We start from the raw sequence: 22,910 nt of genomic DNA on the forward strand, positions 1-22,910 counted from the left end.
CTCGCAAACGGCTCACCCCCAACAAACAGACGTGGTGGTTAGGGTGTGTAGGTTGCAGATTGGTGCGCCGGAGGTCGGGTGTTCGAATCCCGCGCGAGTCAAGAGGAGAAAATTTTTTGTTGATTTTTTTGTTAATTTTTTTGTTAATTTTATCCGTCCAAAATTTTTTTGCCATAAAAAATCAACATTTTTCAAAAATTTCTAGTGTAATTTTTGTTTTAACAAAAAACATTAAGTTTTTGGTAAATAGCCAGTAAATTTTGATAATTTTTTTTTTTGGTGAATTAATAGTAATTTTTAGTAGGTAAATAAAATGATTAGTTATTTTTGGTGAATTACTCGTAATTAAAGTTGGTCGAAAATTTTGGTAAATTGCTTAGGTAATTTTTGGTAAATTGGTAAAAACGTTTGGCAGTAAATTACTGGGGTAATTAAAATTCGGTAAAAAATTGGTAAATTAGTGAGAAAATGTCTGGTAAATTACTGAGGCGAATGTTGGTAAATTGTTAAGGTAATTTTTGGTAAAATGGAAAAAGTCGGTAAAATTGGTAAATTAGTGGGTAATGTCTGGTAAATTACTGAGATAAATGTTAGTAAATTGCTGGGGTAATTTTTGGTAAATTCGTGAATTTTGGTTAATTGGTAAATTTTGGTAAATTGGTAAATTTTGGTAAATTGGTAAATTTTGGTAAATTGTTAAATTTTGGTAAATTGATAAAGTTTGGTAAATCGGTAAAATTTGGGTAAATTGGTAAATTTTGGTAAATTGGTTAATTTTGGTAAATTGGTTAATTTTGGTAAATTGGTTAATTTTGGTAAATTGGTAAATTTTGGTAAATTGGTAAATAGCTAAATTTTGGTAAATTGGTAAATTTTGGTAAATTGGTAAATTTTGGTAAATCGGTAAATTTTGGTAAATTTCGGTAAATTTTGGTAAATAGCTAAATTTTGGTAAATCTGTAAATTTCGGTAAATCCGTAAATTTCGGTAAATTTGTTTATTTTCCTGTATAACAGAGCAAAGTCGGTTAATCTTGCCTACTGCGCAAGATGTTTTTTGAACATTGCTCAACTCAGCATTGGAATGCACTAAATTTTCAAATAATGCACGAAAATTACGAAAACTCAATATATCACCATCAAAAGCAGGAATAGTGATTTTTTGCAATTTTGGCAAAATACTGGAATTTGAACCATTTTATGGTTTTGCAGGATCGGAAACTAGAGCATTTGGAGACTGCTCATTGGTCAATTTCTGTTTTTGTGACCTAACTTTTGCATCACAAGCAAAGTAAGTTTCCGAAAACACTTTAATTTCGTTCATCAATTCATTTTCAATAGTTTCATAATTTACAGCAGTTATTTGTTCCTCAAGTAGATCAGCTACCACGGTTCGATAATCGTCTAACTTGGGTTTAAAATCACACAAGATTGATTCAAGCTTACTGATTTGTTCCAAATTTAATGAAGATTTGCTGGAAAAGTCGCCAAGTTGAGTTTTCAATTGGTTCAATTCTCGTTTCAACACACCTTTATGACGTTCAAACTTTTCCATGTTTAGCCGGTAACTTCAATTTTTAACAAAAATTACGCGACGCGATCACTTTTTACGATAATTTTCACAAAAATTACGTTTTTCACAAATTAAATCCGGCATAAATATCCGGCTCGGAGGACCAAAATGTTTGTAGCAACATTTAATTTTTCTTAAATTCTGTGAAAAAGTACGCGAACACGAATTACATTACAATACTCTTTATTTTTAACCAAACAGTACAGTGTAAAGATCAAGACAACGACTAACATAAGACAAAAAAACTAAGTAACATAACCTTGTCACCACAAAGCTGGAGAATATACGTGACGATCGTAAAACATATGATGTCACACATCATAAAACCACAATACCTACATTTTCTCGTATTTTCGACGAACAACTCCCATGTTGAACAGTGTTACCAACTTAGACCTCTCTATACACTACACATGTTGAGTTCTGAATTTAAAATTTTGAAAAATTGCATAATTTTCTTTAAAATGTTATTACAGAAACATGAAATGTTCAAATTGCAATTACTCGTTTTTAAATACAGCAATCAATGCGCGATAAATTGCAGCTTTACAGGAGGGGGGGGGGGGGTTACAGTGTCCAATAATTTGGCTGAAATGTCAAAGATTATAAAAAGCTTTCGAATATTCAAAATCATATTAAAAATTAACAATTAGCTAACTAGTTTTGGTACCTATGACATGACAATAACATAATGACTCAGATTATTTGTATATTTTTTTAATTCGAGAATTTTTTGAATAATAAATACATAAATGTACATTGATTTTTGACATAAAATATAATAAATAAGTTGATTCATGAAACATGAACCTTGCTTAATCTACACAATACCTATTTACCTATAGGAAGCTATTTTTCACTCAACTGACACTAAGACCCTTGCATTTGGGTGAAAAATATTTTTGAGTTTTTAAAAATCTTCCCAGGAGAAGGTGATTGGATCTGATTAGATCTGATCTGATCTAATCCAGATCAGATGTAGGTACCTGGTACATACTTAAATCCAGTCAGATCCAATCAGGCCTCTCATTTGGTCTGATTAGGAATGAACAGATCTGATCCGATCTGGCCAGGTCAAATAATCTGTACTCCAAAGCAAAAAGGATGGAAGTCCATTTTTCACGAATTGAGATTTTCACATCATTGGAAAGCTCTTGAAACTCTCTCTCTCTCTAACCGTGTATATATTTACGCTCCAAGTGGAGAATTACAGAAGTTGTCAAAACGAAAAAGATGGAAGTCCTGGAAAACAAGAAAGAAAAAGGATGGAAGTCCAGATGTTATTTTTCTCGAATAGGACTTCCATCTTTTAATTACGAGGACTTCCATCCTTTTTTTGGAGTTTACTCGTGGATGTCCATTCAATTTTTTTTTCATTAGGTAGTTCATTTAAAAAATAATTGACTGGTGATAAATTATTTATAAAAGCTAAAATCAATTACCAATGCATCAAAGAATTGAAATATAATTTTCAATTAAAATTTACTCTCTCTACAAGTTTGAAAATGAAACAAAAATGATCGCTAAAATTGTTTTCTCACTCTCCTGAAAAATTTGGTTTCTGGACATCCATCCTTTTTGCATTGGAGTACAGAATTAGACTCGTGGCATGGGCGGATGCAATTATTTTTTCCTGGGTTATCACCCTCATTGTCAGATATCTGCAATAATTCCATTTCAAAAATTACCCACCTTTGTTAAATTCGATCTATTTCTAAGCTTTCATCGTTCCCTCTCGTACTGCTCAAAGGGACGTACTTTAGTTTCCATACAGAAGCATGGTTTTTGTTGAACAAAGATTTGAATGTGACTCTAAAATCTTGATCCATCGCGTAAAATACTATAAATTTAATAGACTTATTAACGCAATCTAAGATATTGACTATCACTCGAAAGCTAGTAAAACATTCGTAATGAGTTGATAGATAATCGCGTACAAAAAATTTATGTACTAAGTCCAGTAATCCTAATGGAATCACGAAACTTAAACATTGTGCCACAATTATCATCGATATGATTATCGATCGATTGGTTTGTCGCTTCATTTCGACATTGTCTGTGCGGTTTTCAACGTTTGAAGTAGGAGTTGGGTGTTCTTTTTTCATCCATAGAGTGACAATCAATCTAAAAAACAAAATGAGATTACATATTTGAAAATTTCTCAGCTGGAGTTGATTGTATGTATTTTGGCTTCGATTATCATATGTACCTACTTACCTAGCACCTAATATCGGTAACACCAGTGATGGAAATAATTCATACAACCCTACTTTGACAACTTGTGACGCTGAGTACATGATGGAATCAATTTCAACTCTATATATGTAAATTATTGTCGTCTGATCCATGACATATGTTTCAATATAATCTGACAAACAGTTCGGTATAGAAAGCAACATGCATATGATGTAACCAGCTACCAGCGTATTGCGTGTAGTTTTCATATTGCACCATTGAGATTCCTTCGATGGATGAAATACAGCTATGTATTTCCATATTGCTAGCATAATTATAATATACACTGATATGCGGTTAAAAATGTTTATCAACTCAGCACATCGCATTAAGAGTACTGCCCGTGTATAAGTCCATTTTTTGAAAGTTCTTAGCTCACTCTGATATGCCAAGTTTACCCATATGAAGTATATGTATGGTAACAGCTCTGATAAATTTGCAAACGCCAAATGAGTGAAGATTAGGTTCACCGGTGATTTCATATTTGTCCTTGTGAATACCAGCATGTTGAACATGTTAAAGATCACACCGATTATGCATATTGGTATGTCGATAGTACCTTGTATATTCTCCAAATAATAAGATTCTACATTCTGTAACGTGGCTCCACAAAATGGTTCTTCATCTTCAGATGACATCTTGATTTTTCAAATTACCAAGTACCGACACTCAAAGAAGAAAGTTGAGTATTTGAAAATAAATTGCTTTTCAGAAATAATTACCGCGTTCAATTTTCATAAACGAATAACTTTTTTCAAATAGTTCCATATCATTCATTATTTATGTATAGAACACTTCTTTGAACACTTTTTCCGAGCTTTTTACAATTTTTGAGGAGAAAAGAATACAACACGCATTATACAATTACAGGCAAAATATTTCAGGGAAACGAGCTTAACTTAGTAAATCATTCTCAGTTGTAGTTACTCTATCACAATGAGTCAGAATTTTTGCAATTGTCATAGCTTATACATATTATCAAGTAATAACGGACGTGATAAATATGCATTTCTTATCGTGGCTGATTTCCGTCATTTTATATTGTTCATGAAAATTCTCTATGTTATAATCGTGTAAAAATACAGTAAGAACAAAACAAAACGAGTTTGCTATTCTCAAGTGGTAGCATTCTGCCAAAAATAGTAAAAACTTTCACTTTTTTCCCAAATGCCCAGAACGTCGCGTTTCTTGCTTTTCGCAAGGTCTAAAACCCTCAAAGCCAAATTTTCAGCTGCCCAACTTCATATTTTGATTTTTGGCGAACGCGACGTTTGAAAATTCAAAACTGACTTCCAAACTTCAATATTTCCAGCCATTCTGGAGCCTCCAGCGCGATTTTCAATTTCTCCAGAATTTTGAATTTGCTCCAGAAGGCGTGATTATGATGTTGGGCAGCTGAAAATCGAGTTGTGTGTTGTACTGGACCTGTTTAACAAGTTTATCTACATTTGAGGAGATTTTGGCAGAAACACCTTTTTTTTTTACAAAAATATCCAAAAAAATTAAGTGTCCCGTTTACGAAGAAATTTTCGAAATTTACGCGAATCGCTGTATTTTGTCCAGAACTACCCCCTCCTCCCCCTCAGGGTGAATTTCGCCATCTCAAGCTAGTGTGGAGCCTCCAGCACGATTTTCAATTTATCCGGAATTTTAAATTTGCTGCAGAAGGCGTGAATATGAACAATGACGTGTTTGTGAATTTTGAATACGATTTTTATTTATTTTTTGATATTTTGAAAATTTTTTACGAGTGTGTTGGTGTTGTATTCTGCGCTGGAGACGTGCTTATGTTGCTTTTTGGTTTCGACAGATCACGAGTGTTGATAATTTACCGAGCATGGAATGCTGATTGGCTGTCTGGGCGAAGCATGGAATTGAATCATCAGGTAAGGATAATTGGATTAAGTTGTGCACTGCATGTTCGTCGACATGTTTAACGAGTTATTCCACATTTTAGCCGATTTTGGGAGGAGCATCCCAAGAGTGGTACATATTTTGATCACCTCATTACATAGGTATCTAATAAAAATATCCAAAAAATCAGAAGTTTTCCGTTTTCGAGGAAATCTTGGAAACGGGCACGTATTGCTGCATCGAGTTCAGAACCACCCCCCACATCACAATTGCGCACAGACTGAAGCATTCATTTTTACGATGTTTACAATATTACAACTTGTGACATTTTCGTGGTCAGATCTGCAATACCGTGGCGGAAGCTAGAAGGAGGGGAGGGGGTAAAGAATGCCACATTTTTTGTCAAAACGTAAAAGATGGTGAAATGTTTTGGGACAAATCATAAGTTCTGCTGTTTGCTACAATTGTCAAAGTCTTGCTTTTTGGCAAAAGTTATAAAAAATAATCACTTTTTCAAAAATTGACAACAATTTTCAATTTTTGGTTTGTTGGTGAACATTTTTGCGTTTTTGATAAGATGAATGTCAAAGTGTCGTTTTCTGCCAAAATTATCAAAAATCTCGCCTCTTGTCTGAATTTGCTAAAATTGCCGAAAGTAATCAAAAAATTGTGTTTTTTTTTTTGGTGCCAGTAGTTGCAAAAATTTTCACTTTGTTGCCAAAAATTGCCAAAAAGCTCTATTATAGAAAACTTGCAAATTGAGCAGTTCAACTTTTTTTGAGAGAATTTAGGAAAAAGTATAACTTCTTTTCCAATAATTGCCAGTTTGTGATTTTTTTTTCATTTGAATGTTTTGCTCACATTTCGACACTTTTTTGGTCACTCTTTTGATGTTTTTTTTTTGGTTGGAAGAATTGGCTGCGAGCTCTCTCGAGGGGTTCGCCAGTGCTTTGAAAGAGACTATGGTTTTTTGAAGCATTGGTACCTAAAAATTATTACATGAAGACTCAGTTCATTTGTACATTTTTTAATTCGAATTTTATCAATGATAAATGTATAAATTTTTGACATATACGTGGGTAATTCTCAAAAAAAGGTAAAAATCGTGTACATGGCAAATTTCTCAAAGGTTTTAGCATTTTTTTTTTTTTTTTGGTCCATTCAAGGATCACCCCCCACACATTTCACATATGGTATTGAGATTTTTAGCTCCTCCTTTCATTGGTGTACATTCGATTTTATACCCCAAATGTCCTTCGACTTGGCTGTCACACGCCATGTTTTTGAAAATGAATGTTATAAAGTGTCATGAACTTCATTTTTGTTTGGAAAAATTGACACATTCTCATTATCATAGAACACGAAGGTCCATTATTGTGCAAATGGCAATTGCAATAAGTCCATAGGAAGCTCACGTTTCACATTTGAAAACTGTCACACACTTTTTGCGCAAATTTTAGACCAATTTTCAATTATTTTTGGTAGCTTCCCAATCCAACATTTTTTTCTGGTGAATGGCTGCACTGGTTCACTGCTCTCATAGAAATATTACCCCGCACAGTTTTTTTGAAAAACCACATTACAGCTCGTTCTGATCGTACTTATCTGTGAAGTTTTGATATTTCGCACAACTCCCGGGGAGGATTGAAGACCAATCAATGGTGGTGTGATTAATAGTTGAGTGAGTAGACTTTGTTGAAAAATTTGAGTGAAAACGAATGATATAAAGTGGTAACTTTGATCAATTTATTAAACTGACCTTTTTTGAAACACGTACTCTTTCCACCCCTTTTTTCAGACACTCCTTTTGAGGGATGGATATCGAGCGTAGTATCAAATTGTAGAGAATTTGAAGGGGACCTTTTTTTGTCATGCAGTATAGAAAAAATAAAAACGAAATTGGTAGAATAGCTTGATTAGTATGTATTTTTTATCAAGAAAAATTACGAAATACACTACGTTTCAGCACACAGTGCCTTCATCAGGTGATACGAACATACTGATAAGTAGAATAATGTGCAACGAGAGTAGCGAGAACGGAGATAAAAACCTATTTATATTGGACCAGAGCCTTGTACGAGTCAAAGCCTGAAACGTCTGTTTTTTTATTGATACAATTGGTATTACTCAAAATAATTATGTAGAACTTCTGCAGTTTTTCTTTTTTGTAAATTTCCACACCCCCTTTGCAAAATTTTAGCCTGATCAAAATTAAATTTATGGTTGTGTTTTACCGAATGTTCGGACAGAGCAGTGTTAGTTTTACCATTTCTAACGTCCAAATTATGCCTATACATTCTGTCACGAAGATGTTGTTTAGTCTCTCCGATGTAATCAGAATATTACCGTTGTTACATGTTACTTTATACACTACATTACTATGGGACATGGTAGGAATTTTGTTTTTAATTTTCGAAAAAATTCGTTTGAAGAGGGTATTAGAATTTTTGTAAGCAAAAGTGATGATAGGATCCGCCTGCTGGCATAAATTTTCAATTTTTTTGGAAGTTTTCCCAGCATAACTGATACTTTGGAACTTTTTTGGTTCAATTCCAGAGTGAATGATAGAATTATTTTTTTGATGAAAAAAGGCTTTTATTTAAGATTCTATCATCTTGAACGGATAATCATTAGCTACTAAGGCTACATTATAAATTTCATCAATTTTTTTCTTTATAAAAACAAGCATCGGAAAGACCGTCTATGAGATTTTTTAAAACATTGGTTTTTTGTTTAGCAGGCTGAAACGAATGAAAATTTACCAACCTACCACTAGCTATGGGTTTTGTGTAGTGTTTAGTCAAAAAAAGGTCATCAGTAGTTACAATATTTGTATATCCAGAAATGAAATTAAGTACACCAGAATTTTCATTTTCAATTGTAAATTTTATATTATTATGAAGGGAATTAGCAAAATTAAAAAGTTCCTCAATTTTGGATTTTTTTCACATAAAACAGGCTGTCGTCTACATATTTTTTAACAAATTTTATATCGTCCTTAAACTTATCAATGATTTTCTTAATCTTAAAGATATTATCCATGATTAAATCACATGCAATAGGTGAGAAGCTATCACCCATTGCTACACTAGTGGTCTGTTTGTAAAATATATCATTAAATACGAAATAACCATTAAATAACACAAATTTTATAACCTCGCATTATAGATTGAAATTATTTTTGGACTATCATGATACGAAATAACCATTAAATAACACAAATTTTATAACCTCGCATTATAGATTGAAATTATTTTTGGACTATCATGAAGAACTTAAGTTCTTCATGATAGTCCATTTTTCAATGATTATTTGATAGATGTCTTGAGGAGGTATGGATGTGTACATAGACACCACGTCAAATGATACAAGTTGATATTCTGGGTCTGGTTTTACTTCTTTGATAAGATTTTTGACATCTCTGGAATTTTTTATATTAAATTCAGACTCTAATTCAGGCATATTCCTAATAACTGATACCAAAAACTTTGAGAGATTCGAAATAGGAGAATTTATGGTAGTTAGCTCCAGGAGTAGAAGGCGCGGTTTTTCTTTTGGTAGTTCAGGGGGTTCATCTGAACAAATTCCCGAAGAAAAAATTTATGTGCCAATTTTTTCCTTTTTAAACCCGCTATTTGCCCGCTCTACAGGCATTTGAATGAAAAATATTTTTGGCGTTTGTAAAAATCTTCCCTCGAGAAGATGATTGGATCTGATCAGATCAGATCTACTCAAATGCAGTCAGATCCAATCAGGTCTCCCATTTGATCTGATTACTGATTAAGAATGAACAGATGTGATCCGATCTGGTCAGGTCTAATTAGTTTCATGGGAGGCGCGGATGCAATCCTTTTCCGCTGAGTTATAACCCTCCCAGTCAGATTTCTGCAATAATTCCTCCATAAAAGTTGCATTTCTAAAATTATCTATGTACTTACCTTTGTTAAATTCGATCTATTTCTAAGCTTTCATCATTCCCTCTCGTACAGCTCAAAGAAACGTACTTCAGTTTCCAAAAAGAGGCATTGTTTTTGTTGAACAACGATTTGAATGTGACTCTAAAATCTCGATCCATGGCGTAATATACTATAAACTTTATACATTTATTAACGCAATCTAAAAGATCGAGTATTACTTCGATGCTATTAACACATGTGTAATGAATCGACCGAAAATCGGGTACAAACACTGCATCTACTATGTCGAGTAATCCTAATGGAATCACGAAACTTAAACATTGTGCCACAATTATCGTTGATATGATAATCGATCGATTGGTTTGTTGCTTCATTTCGACATTGTTCCCGCAGTTTTCAACGTTTGAAGAAGTACTTGGGTGTTCTTTTTTCATCCATAGGGTGGCAATCAATCTAAAAAACAAAATAAGATTATATATTTGAAAATTCGTTCAACTGGACTTAGTTAACCCTCTTTCAAGCGGTATTTTCACGCTGTTAGTTGGCTTCGATTATTACTCACCTAACACCTAATATTGGTAACACGAGTGATGGCAATAATTCATACAACCCTACTTTGATAACTTCTGACGATGAGTACATGATGGAATCTGATTCAAAACTAAATACGTAAATCTTTACGTTCGGATACACATTGTCTACCGTTGCAATACGATCTGACAAACACTCGGGTATAGAAAGCAAAATGCATATGATGTAACCAGCTACCAGCGTATTTCGTGTAGTTTTCATATTGCACCATTGAGATTCCTTCGATGGATAAAATACAGCTATATACTTCCATATTGCTAGCATCATTACAATATACACTGATATGCGGTTAAAAATGTTTATCAATTCTCTGCTTCGCATTAAGAATACTGCTCGTGTATAAGTATGATATTCGAAATCGCTTTGCTCACTATGATATGCCAAGTGTGTCCATGTGAGGGATATATACGCCAATAGCTCTGATAAGTTTACAAATGTTAAGTGAGTGAAGATTAGGTTTACCGGTGATTTCACATTCCTCCTTGTGAACACCACAATGTTGAATATGTTAAAGATCACACCGATTATGCATACTGGTATGTCAATAGAACCTTGTATGTTGTCCCAATAATAAGATTGAACATTGCCTAATGTGGCTCCACAAAACGGTTTTTCAGATGACATCTTGATTTTACAAACTACCGAGTACCGATACTCAAAGAAAAAAGTTGAGTACCTATTTCAGAATAAATATTGTACTTTAGTAATAATCTCCGCGTTCAATTTTCAAAAAAGAACAACTTTTTCAAATAATTACCTTCCATTCATTAAAGAACACTTCTTTAAACATTTTGTTCACTGTTTACAATTTTTGAAGGAAAACGCCCACGAACACAACGCGCATTATAAGTACAATCGGAGGCGAAATGTTTCAGGGAGACGAGCTTAACTTTGTAAATTATTCTCATGAATTGTATTCTATCACTGTGAGTCAGAATTTTTGCAATGGTTATAGTTCATATCAAGTGATATAGGACGTGATAAATATGCATTTCCTATCTTGGCTAATTTCCGTCATTTTGTATCGTTCATGAAACTTCTTCATGTTGTAATCTTGTAAAAAGTACTGTAAAAACGAAACAAAACTATCTAGTGTGCTATTCTCAAGTAGTCGTATTCTGCCAAAAATAGAAACACTTTCGCCTTTCTCCTAAATGCTCAAAACGTCGCTATTCTCGCTTTTCGCAAGGTCTAAAACCTCCAAAACCAAATTTTCAGCTACCCAACTTTCATTTTTTTGATTTTTTGCGAACGTTTGAAAATTCAAAATTGACTGTTTTTGGTGATGTACTTATGTGTTTTTTTAAAAAAAAGTAAGTACCTGCTTGATCAGTAAAAATGATTTTAAAAAAGCCCTAAAATTGATATCCTCTCCCCAAATCCAAATTTCACCATTTGCAGCCATTCTGGAGCCTCCAGCGCGATTTTTTAAATTCTCCAGAATTTTGAATACGCTCCAGAAGGCGTGATTATGAAGTTGGGCAGCTAAAAATCGAGTCGTGAGTTATACTCGACCTGTTTAACGAGCTTATCTACATTTGAGCCGATTTTGGGAGTGAAACCTCAAGAGTAGTTTTTTGACCAGCTTTATTAACCCTTAAAAACCCAGGCTAATCCTGAGATGTTGGGTGAAAATGCTTTCAATTTCCTGAATTAGATCATCACAACTCACAAGCATCACTTTAACCCACAGTTTGCCCCCCAGCCCCTTAAAGCCGTCTCGTAAAAGCCGTACCGATTTATTTAATTTTCCTTGAAAACCGAGAAAGCAAAAACCCCAATGAGGTCAATCATGGAACTGAATGATATAGTATCATTAGGTGTACTGAATGAGTGAAAGCATATCGCCAAAGAACACCCCACCCCTTTTTGGGGGGCAAATTTTCAAAAAAGTTGGGATAAAAAAATTGGACCCATGCTCCATTTTTGGATAAACATATTGATGGTAGACCCTTCACAAAACATTATGAAATGCCAGGGAGTGCTGCAATTTGACTGTGTAAAGCTTTTCAAAGTGGTAGATAAACCTATTTCGATATTTCTGCAGAAAAACAATCGTACTGCTAACCTTTGTAGGATGTAACATATTTGGTGACAAATATCGAGAAAGAATATTCACAGAGTGATAAACAGATTTGATGGGTGGATTGTAGATTATCTGAACTTATGTGCTGTTAAAAGCATCTGTGTTCCTTTCAATTCTTGTTTCTGTCATTTCAAGCCTACTTGATAATATTTCCCATATTATGTACTTTGCGTATTCATGCTCTGTTTTTTCGGGTTTTTATCGAGACAAGTGAATCAAATTTTCAAAAAATCGCTCTGGTCCACCATTTTCACACCTTTCATGATTTCATTTTGTGAAGGGTCTACCATCAATATGTTTATCCAAAAATGGAGCATGGGTCCAATTTTTTTATCCCAACTTTTTTGAAAATTTGCCCCCCAAAAAGGGGTGGGGTGTTCTTTGGCGATATGCTTTCACTCATTCAGTACACCTAATGATACTATATCATTCAGTTCCATGATTGACCTCATTGGGGTTTTTGCTTTCTCGGTTTTCAAGGAAAATTAAATAAATCGGTACGGCTTTTACGAGACGGCTTTAAGGGGCTGGGGGGCAAACTGTGGGTTAAAGTGATGCTTGTGAGTTGTGATGATCTAATTCAGGAAATTGAAAGCATTTTCACCCAACATCTCAGGATTAGCCTGGGTCTTTGAGGGTTAATAAAAATATCCAAAAAATCAAAAGTTTCCCTTTTTGGAGAAAATTTTCAAAATTTGCGGAAATGGCTGAATTTTGTCAAGAACTAACGCCCCGAGGGCGAATGTCGCCATTTCAAACCATTTTAGAGCCTCCAGCGTGATTTTTCATTTTCTTCGGAATTTTGAGAATATGCTGCAGAAGGCGTGATTATGAAGTTGACCAGCTAAGAATCGAGTTGTGTGTTATTCACGACCTGTTTAACGAGTTTATCCACATTTCAGCCGATTTTGGGAGGGACATCTCAAGAGTGGTTTTTTGACCAGCTTTTTTCACAAAAATATCCAAAAAACCAAAAGTGTCCCGTTTACGAGGAAATTTTCGAAATTTACGCGAATCGCTGTATTTTGTCAAGAACTAACCCCACCCCCCCCCCCACCCCCGAGGGCAAATTTCGTCATTTCAAGCCATTCTGGAGCCTCTAGCGCGATTTTCAACTCCAGAATTTTAAATTTGCTCCAGAAGGCGTGAATATGAACAATGACGTGTTTGTGAATTTTGAATACCTACGATTTTTATTTATTTTTTCGATATTTTGAAAATTTTTTACTATAGTGTGTTGGTGTTGTATTCTGCGCTGGAGACGTACTTATTTTGCTTTTTGGTTTCGACAGATCACGAGTGTTGATAATTTGCCGAGAATGGAATGCTGATAGGCTGTCTGGGCGAAGCATGCTATTGAATCATCAGGTAAGGATAATTGGATTAAGTTGTGCACTGCATGTTTGTCGATCTGTTTAACGAGTTAATCCACATTTTAGCCGATTTTGGGTGGGAGGAACATCTCAAGAGTGGTACATATTTTGATCACCTCATTACATACCTAGATATCTAATAAAAATATCCAAAAAATCAGAAGTTTTCCGTTTGCGAGGAAATCTTGGAAATCGGCACGAATTGCTGCATCGAGTTCAGAACCACCCCCCACCCCAAAATTGCGCACAGACTGAGATTGATTGTAATTTGTACGTAGTCTACTGAAGTGTAAATTTAAAAAATCAGAAAGCATTCATTTTTACGATGTTTACAATATTACAACTAAGTACGAGTAGGTATGTGACATTTTCGTGGTCAGATCTGCAATACCGTGGCGGAAGCTAGAAGGAGAGGAGGGGGTAAAGAATGCCACATTTTTTGTCAAAACGTAAAAGATGGTGAAATGGTTTGGGACAAATCATAAGTTCTGCTATTTGCTACAATTGTCAAAGTCTTGCTTTTTGGCAAAAGTTATAAAAAATAATCACTTTTTCAAAAATTGACAACAATTTTCAATTTTTGGTTTGTTGGTGAACATTTTTGCGTTTTTGATAAGATGAATGTCAAAGTGTCGTTTTCTGCCAAAATTATCAAAAATCTCGCCTCTTGTCTGAATTTGCGAAAATTGCCGAAAGTAATCAAAAAATTGTGTTTTTTTTTGGTGCCAGTAGTTGCAAAAATTTTCACTTTGTTGCCAAAAATTGCCAAAAAGCTCTATTATAGAAAACTTGCAAATTGAGCAGTTCCAACTTTTTTTGAGAGAATTTAGGAAAAAGTATAACTTCTTTTCCAATAATTGCCAGTTTGTGATTTTTTTTGCATTTGAATGTTTTGCTCACATTTCGACACTTTTTTGGTCACTCTTTTGATGTTTTTTTTTTGTTGGAAGAATTGCCTGCGAGTTCTCTCGAGGGGTTCGCCAGTGCTTTGAAAGAGACTGTGGTTTTTTGAAACATTGGTACCTAAAAATTATTACATGAAGACTAAGTTCATTTGTACATTTTTTAATTCGAATTTTATCAATGATAAATGTATAAATTTTTGACATATACGTATATATAGGTAATACATACATGAAACATGAACCTTGCTTAATCTACACAATACCTACGAGGTTACCTATGGGAAGCTATTTTACACTCGACTGGCACCAAAACCCTTGCATTTGAATGAAAAATATTTTTGACGTTTTTAAAAATCTTCCCAGGAGAAGATGATTGCATCTGATCAGATCTGATCTGGTCTAATCCAGATCAGATCTATTCAAATCCAGTCAGATCCAATCAGGTCTCTCATTTGATCCTATTAGGAATGAACACATCTGATCTGATCTGCAGGAAAGTTGCATTTCTAAAATTATCTATCTACCTTTGTTAAAATCGACCTATTTCTAAGCTTTCATCATTCCCTCTCGTACTGCTCAAAGGAACGTACTTTAGTTTCCATACAGAAGCATGGTTTTTGTTGAACAAAGATTTGAATGTGACTCTAAAATCTTGATCCATCGCGTAATACACAATAAACTTAATTGATTTATTAACGATTTCTAAGAGATTGAGTATTACTTGGAAGCTAGCAAAACATTCGTGATGAATTGAATAATAATCGTTTGCAAGAACTGTATGTCGTGCTAGGTCGAGTAATCCTGCTGGAATCACGAAACTTAAACATTGTGCCACAATTATCATCGATATGATTATCGATCGATTGGTTTTTTGGTTCATTTTGACACTGTCTGTGCGATTTTCAACGTTTGAAGAAGGAGTTGAGTGGTTTTTTTCAGACCATAGTGAGGCAATCAATCTAAAAAACAAAATATAAGATTATTTGAAAGTTTCTCAACTGGAGCTGTAAGTTGGCTTCGATTATTGCTTACCTAACACCTAATACTGGTAACACAAGTGATGGCAATAATTCATACAACACCATTTGTGATACGGAGTACATAATGGAAACGGTTTCAACTCTGTATATGTAAATCTTTTCTTCCGGATGTACTATTTCAATATAATGTGACAAATACCCCGGTATTTCAAACAAAATGCATATGATGTAACCAACTACCAGCGAATTGCGTGTAGTTTTCATATTACACCATTGAGATTCCTTCGATGGATGAAATACAACTATATACTTCCATATTGCTAGCATCAGTATAATATATACTCCTATGTTGTTAAAAATACTAGCCAATTCTATGCTTCGCAATGCAAAAAATGCTTGCGTATAAGTCCATCCTTCGAGAGTCATCATCGTTCGATAATATGCGCAGTCTATCCATGTTAAGGATGCACTTGCTAACAGCTCTGATAAATTTGCAAACGCCAAATGAGTGAAGATTAAGTTCACAGGTGATGTCATATTCCTCCGTGTGAACACCAGGATGTTGAACATGTTAATGATCACACTGATAATGCATATTGGTATGTCGATATTACATGTACCTTGCAGGTTAAAAAAATAAGTTCGAACATTCTGTAATGTGGCTCCACAAAATGATTCTTCAGATGACATATTGATTTTTCAAATTTCCGAACACTCAATGAAGAAAGTTGACTATTTGAAAATGAATTGTACTTTAGGAACAATTATTGCGATCAATTTTCAAAAACGAATGACTTTTTCAAGTAATTACCTATCATTCATTATAGAACACTTCTTTAAACATTTTGTTCCAGTCAATTTTTGATGAAAAAAAAATCACGAATACAACACACATTGCACAATTATAGTGGTGAAATTAATTTTTTAGGAAGAAGAGCTGAACATGTGTAAATAACCTCATATCAAAGAATAACGGACATCCATTTCTTATCATGGCTAATTTCCGTGTTTAGGAATTATGACAATCTCTATAAAACTTCTCTCTCTTTTTTGGGGGGAGGGGGGTAATTTTTAATTGCATGATCGTTACACCGGTTGTGTGAGAGATTATACCAAGTTGGTAAAGTCTATGAATTTTTTAATTTCAGAAGGGTTGTCTGGTATGAATAGGGATCTTTCATCTATTTGTAGGGATAGTCTGTGCAGAGGCAATGAAATAGTAAGTGTTGGACAGATAGAAGTTCTGACAGGCAAAACTGTCATGTGGATAAAACGTCTATGTTTTGTAATTTTGTAACTATTACTGTAAAAAAAACACGACTTTGCCGAAATAATTCTGCGAGTGTCGCTTACTACCAAAATTGGCAAAAAGTTTCGCTTTTTCCCAAAAAGTCCAAAACGTTTCGTTTCTTGCTTTTTGATAAAAAATTCTAAAAAGTCCATATAATAAAGTAATGGAGAAGTTACGTGCTAGATATGCTCCTAAACACGTTGGTGTTTCCAGTGGCTTACATACTCATCTGTCAAAGGTTCATGAAGGGCAGTTTGAAACGATAGAAGATTATGTTAACAAAGTATCTACCCTTGTGCATCAGCTGAGAATGTCAGATGGAAATATTACAGACTCCAAACATATTCACTACCTGAAAAATGGACTAGCTGAGAATCGTTTAGAAGCGCATTCTACAATTCGAGCTGCATTACAAACTGGTGAAGTTTTCGTTGAAGATATTGAAAGTATAAGGGTAAGGTGCCCTAATGTCGACCACCTAGTTTATTTTTGGAATAAAAAGTCCTGTAATTGACATAGCTTTGCGCACAATGGCTTGAATGATAGCCACATACCTCTAGTTTAATCCCCTAGAGTCACCAAACCTATAACCCTCCCATTAATTTTTTATGACGTTTTTTCCAAAAAGTGAGAAAATTAAAAATTGCAAAAATGGTGTCCTAATTCCAACCACCCCAAAAAAATTGGAAAAAAGAAGGTAAATAATGCGTCAACATCGTTGTTTATTAATTAAAATGGCACAAATAGAAAGGCAATTAATTATTTAAACAAAAGGGGAACAAATATTCAATTTTTTTACAAATCTCAATTGTCCCCATTTGAAACACTTGGAAATTGTTTAGACGCCTTTAGACACCCACATTTTCATTTTCTTACAGCTTTTACAGCTTTGTTCATTGCATCAGCACACCATTTTTTACGTTCTGGCATTTTTTTCAAAAATCCAGGAAAATAAAATTTCAAATAAGTACATATATGTGAGGGCACATACGGAAAGGGACCTAACGACCAAAAGTAAAATTTCACAAGAGGAGGGTTTAAAGTTTTGCATTATTTCCACACATTCACACACGCCCTCCAACGACCTGTACTGGCCAAATTAGGCACAACAAAGTTGATAAAGTGAGGAATTCTGTTGATATTATCAAGAATTTTAGGGTATTAGTTTTGATAAAAATCATTTGCTGCTGATTGTGGCAGTGTTTTTTGATTCAACTTGTGTTTTTTATATAGTTTCACATTAAAGTTAGTTATTATATTGTTAAAAAATACATTTCGTAAATCGATACCGGTGGCTAGGTGTATGTACTATGTACCTTGCCAAAAGTCTTCGATTCGAGTTCCGCTATCTGAAAATTTTTTTAATGATTTTTTCCATTTGTGTCTTATTAAAGTCACGAGTTTTTGTAAAATTTTCATTTTTTACGCGTTTTTACATGTTTTTTCAAATTTTTTGCATCATTTTTCAACTTTTATGAATGATAAATGTATGCATGCTTCACTTAAAAGTAAAAAAAATCGATGAAATAATAAAAATTGGGGCCTATGGAGGGTTCTACTCAATTTTTAAAGAGTCCCTACAAAAATTTGGCAAAGAAATAAAAAATTGATTTTTTGGTCGTAAGGTCCCTTTCCGTATGCGCCCTCACATATAACCTAATCATTAGTAGTCGGAATTAGGACACCCTATAAAATTAAATTTGCTGGAAAACTTATCGAACTTGCCTGTAATTTATCCAAAAATTAATTATCACCTTTTATTCATAAAACTATGAACTTTTAAAATTAATCGGAGCTTTTTTCAGGAAGAATCACACATTTACACAACAGGCGATTGAAGTTGCCGGAAAAGTTGATTTTTTGACTTTTTGAATTTCGTTTTTTGGCAATAGTTTTGCAAGTTTTGGGTTTTGGGTAGTGATTTTGGTCTTATTCGTTTTGTGTGTGAAAAATACATAAGAAAACATTTTTTCCCGGATGGCGGATAGTCGAGGCATTATTGGCAGAGATATGCTGGTGGTCGGATTTAGGCACCTGGTTAGAATTAGGGCATCTTACCCTTAATACTTTAAGAAAAGAATCCAATCATGCAGAAAGCTGTAGCTGAGTCAAAAGCATAGGTTGAAACAAAGTTAGCTGAGTCTAGTTCCGGTCCAATCTGAGCAGTGATAGTAGCAGCTACAGTTCCACCTGTGAAAGGTCCTACATGTTACAGGTGTCAGGAGAGTGTTCAAACATGAAATTGCTGTAATGTTTTCAAAATTGATGATTATAAGCCAAGTCTTATTATGTATTTATGTTGCATACCACATATATTTTCATGTTCCGGGCGAATAAACATTCAAATTGTGAAATTCACTTTTGGTCCGTAATTGGTTTGATCCACAATTGGTAGCTAATTTTTTTTCTATGAATTTTTCAATTTCAAAGGGGTTGTCAGGTACCAATTACGGACCAGTCCACAACTGGTAGTTTTTCAACTTCAATATTTGTGAACTTTGATGATGAAAATTTTCTAATGTGGTTCTCAGGGTACTATAACTGGTCTCAGAGTGAAAAAAATAAACACTTCCATTCATATTTGCATGATCCGTAATTGGTACTTCTTCAAAAACTGCATTTTTTTTAGACCTTATTTCAAATAGGAATTGGGGAAATGAAAATTACTTTTTTTCAAAACTGAACACCTTTAAGTGAAAGAGGAAGCTTCCAAGGATTATTTAGAAGAAAAAAAATCAAAATTGGGTCATAAATGATGTCTTGGCGATTAATTGTAATAAAGTGGTCTATAACTGGTAGGTTACCTTACTGGTTTTACCGAACAATTAAATAATAAAGAATCAATTTATTTGTATATTTTTTTCACTTCGAGAATTTTTTGAATGATAAATACGTAAGTTTTTGACGAATACAAATATGTACATGAAACATTAACCTTGCTTAATCTAGGAAGCTATTTTTCGGCACTAAAACATAATCTTTTGAATGAAAAATACTATTGACATTTTTAAAAAAATCTTCCCAGGAGAAGAATCATTGGACCTAGTCAGATCTGCACAGGTATAATCCAATCTTGTCAGATCTAATTGGATCTGAGTATTGTATCAGGATCTGATCAGATCTGATCCGGTGTAATCAAAATCAGATCTACGCAGATTCAATCGAGTCTCTTATTTGATCTGACTAGGGATGAACAGATCTAATCCGATGTGGTCAGGTCAAATTAGACCCATGAAATTCAATGATCCAATAATTTTCCCCTGGGTTATCACCCTCATTTTTCATCCTAAATAACGCATTTCTCTAAATTTTCTACCTGTGTTAAATTCGATCTATTTCCAAGCTTTCATCATTCCCTCTCGTACTGTTCAAAGGAACATACTTCAGTTTCCAAAAAAAAACATTGTTTTTGTTGAACAAAGATTTGAATGCGTCTCTAAAATCTTGATCCATGGCGAAATATACTATAAACTTAATAGATTTATTAACGCAATCTAAAAGATAGAGTATTAGTTTGAAGCTAGTAATACATTCGTAATGAATTGAATAATAATCGCGTATAAGCACTCTATGTACTAGGTCGAGTAATCCTGTTGGAATCTCGACACTTAAACATTGAGCCACAATCACCAACGACATAATTATCGATCGATTGGTTCGTTGCTTTATTTCGACATTGTCTGTGCGGTTTTCAACGTTTGAAGTAGGAGTTGGATGTTGTTTTTTCATCCACAGTGAAGCGATCAATCTAAAAAACAAAATACATAATTATGATATTTTTTTCAAGTGGAGTTGGTTAACGCTTTTAAGCTGTATTTTCTCGCAGTAATTTGCTGGCTTCGATTATTACCTTACTTACCTAACACCTAATATTAGTAGCACAAGTGATGGTAATAATTCATGCAACACTATTTTGATGAATAGTGACGCAGAGTACATGATGGAATCAGTTTCAATACTATACAAGTAAATTGTTGTCGTCGGATGCATGATGAGTGTTTTAATATAATGTGACAAATACTCCGGTATATAAAGCAAGATGCATACGATGTAACCAGTTACCACCATATTGCGTGTAGTTTTCATATTGCACCACTGAGATTCCTTCGATGGATAAAATACAGCTATATACTTCCATATTGCTAGCATCATTACAGTATACACTGATATTCGGTTGAAAATGCTGTTCAATTCTCTGCTTCGCGTTAAGAGTACTGCTCGTGTATAAGTATGATATTCGAAATCGCTTTGCTCACTGAGATATGCCAAGTATGCCCATGTGAAGGTTATAAACGCTAACAGCTCTGATAAATTCGCAAACGCCAAATGCGTGAAGATTAGGTTTACAGGTGATGTCATATTCCTCCTTGTGAACACCAGCATGTTGAACATGTTGAAGATCACACCGATTATGCATATTGGTATGTCTATATAACCTAGCAGGTTTGAAAAATAATAAGCTCCAACATTCTGTAATGTTGCTCCACAAAATGGTTCTTCAGATGACATCTTGATTTTTCAAACTAACGACACCCAAAAAAAAAAAGAATTGAGTATTTGAAAATAAATTGTATGTACTTTAGGAATATTTACGTATTTTATCGCGTTCAATTTTCATAAACGAATAACTTTTTCAAATAATTATATACAGTCATTATACTTAGAACACTTCTTTAAACATTTTTTCCTTTGTGTACAATTTTTGAAGAAAAAAATCACGAATATAACACGCATTACACAATTACAGTGGTGGGAAAATAATGTTTTAGGGAGAAGGGTTGAACTCGTGTAAATCTGTCTCAGTTATATACTGTTACTATGATGCCGAATTATTGTAATTGTGATAGTTTATTTATCAAAGAATAACGGACATCCATTTCTTATCGCGGCTAATTTCCGTTACCTTGTACTGTTTGGGAATTAACAACGATCTCTATAAAATTTCACTGTTAGAAATAGCCGAAAAAGGCCTCAGTTTTCCCAAAACCATCAAAGTACCTATTTGTAAACCAAAAATTGGTTTTTCCCCAGAAATTGCAAACATTTTCTCTTTGAACGCGGGTCATTCCATGTCAACTCAACCAAAAAAAGGCGATTTTGAAAGTCATGCCTTTCGATTTCGCTCAAATTTTTTTTACAATATCTACCCACCCAGTAAGTAAGAAAGCCGCAATCAGTTTGGTCCCAGCCCCCTCAGGGGGCGGGTGGGGGGGCTTCCATTATTTGCACATTGTCTCGAGGTACTCAACTTCAGCAGCCCATTTCTCCAAAACTATGATACTTTGATCAAAACTGATTTCACAGTTCGAAAGGGCATTGAATTTTGAACTTTTTAAGCATTTTGAAATTTTCAAAAGTTGAAAGTTGAACTTTCAATTTGAAAGTTCAAATTTCAAAATGGCACTGTAAGTGGGAGCTACCATTAAAAATTTTGAAAAAATTTCCATAGATGTACATTTTGATACTTTTTTGAAATATTTAGGTTTCGAGTTGGGACTCGTAGACGGAGGGGGAGCACCCCCACCACCAATTTTGGGTGAAACTTTCGAAAGAAAATCTGGGGCATGTGATATATCGAATTGTATGTTTTCGGCAACGCTGAACACGAATATGACGTTAGATTTTTGATAGGATCCCATCCACGGCCCCCAGCACCTCCCCAAAGGGGGTAAAAGTTCAAAAAAGTGTTTTGTTCGTGCGACACATAGAATAATATGTTTTTGGTGACGCTGAACACGAATATGACGTCAGATTTTTTATTGGACCTCATCCACGGCCCCCAACAATTTTTTTGGAATTTTACCTATTGGGGGAGGTTCTGGGGGCCATGGGTGAGGTCGATTTAAAAAACTATGGCTATATTCGTGTTCAGCGATATCGAAAACATACTATTTCATGTGTCACACGAATGTTACTCATGTGTCGCACGAACAAAACACTTTTTTGAACTTTTACCCCCTTTGGGGAGGTGCTGGGGGTCGTGAATGGGGTCCTATCAAAAATCTAACGTCATATTCGTGTTCAGCGTTGCCGAAAACATACAATTCGATATATCACATGCTCCAGATTTTCTTTCGAAAGTTTCACCCAAAATTGGGGGTGGGGG

At 34.3% G+C, this 22,910-nt stretch overlaps 1 protein-coding gene and 3 long non-coding RNA genes across 5 annotated transcripts; all 4 read right to left on the bottom strand.

The window, feature by feature from the left end:
* Positions 1-1,738: 1,738 nt before the first annotated feature.
* LOC135844019 (uncharacterized) lies at positions 1,739-6,495 on the bottom strand. The gene is made up of 2 exons (XR_010558436.1): positions 3,790-6,495; positions 1,739-3,696 (listed from the first exon to the last, which is right to left on the bottom strand). It is a non-coding gene; the product is annotated as an uncharacterized LOC135844019 (long non-coding RNA).
* Positions 6,496-7,560: 1,065 nt separating this feature from the next.
* LOC135844018 (uncharacterized) lies at positions 7,561-11,376 on the bottom strand. Of its 2 annotated transcripts, XR_010558435.1 has the most exons (3): positions 10,927-11,128; positions 10,141-10,845; positions 7,561-10,031 (listed from the first exon to the last, which is right to left on the bottom strand). It is a non-coding gene; the product is annotated as an uncharacterized LOC135844018 (long non-coding RNA). The 2 variants fall into 2 exon arrangements; XR_010558434.1 differs by having other exon boundaries at positions 10,141-11,376.
* Positions 11,377-14,677: 3,301 nt separating this feature from the next.
* On the bottom strand, positions 14,678-16,463 carry LOC135844465 (uncharacterized). Its single transcript, XM_065362684.1, has 2 exons — positions 15,566-16,463; positions 14,678-15,492 (listed from the first exon to the last, which is right to left on the bottom strand). Exons 1-2 carry the CDS (start codon positions 16,201-16,203, stop codon positions 15,063-15,065), a joined length of 1,068 nt encoding a protein of 355 aa, XP_065218756.1. The 5' UTR covers positions 16,204-16,463; the 3' UTR covers positions 14,678-15,062.
* A 3,180-nt stretch (positions 16,464-19,643) lies between these two features.
* LOC135844122 (uncharacterized) lies at positions 19,644-21,968 on the bottom strand. The gene is made up of 2 exons (XR_010558453.1): positions 20,664-21,968; positions 19,644-20,552 (listed from the first exon to the last, which is right to left on the bottom strand). It is a non-coding gene; the product is annotated as an uncharacterized LOC135844122 (long non-coding RNA).
* Positions 21,969-22,910: the final 942 nt, after the last annotated feature.

The sequence above is a fragment of the Planococcus citri genome, chromosome 4 (genome assembly GCF_950023065.1).
Source record: "Planococcus citri chromosome 4, ihPlaCitr1.1, whole genome shotgun sequence".
Lineage (NCBI taxonomy): Eukaryota > Metazoa > Arthropoda > Insecta > Hemiptera > Pseudococcidae > Planococcus > Planococcus citri.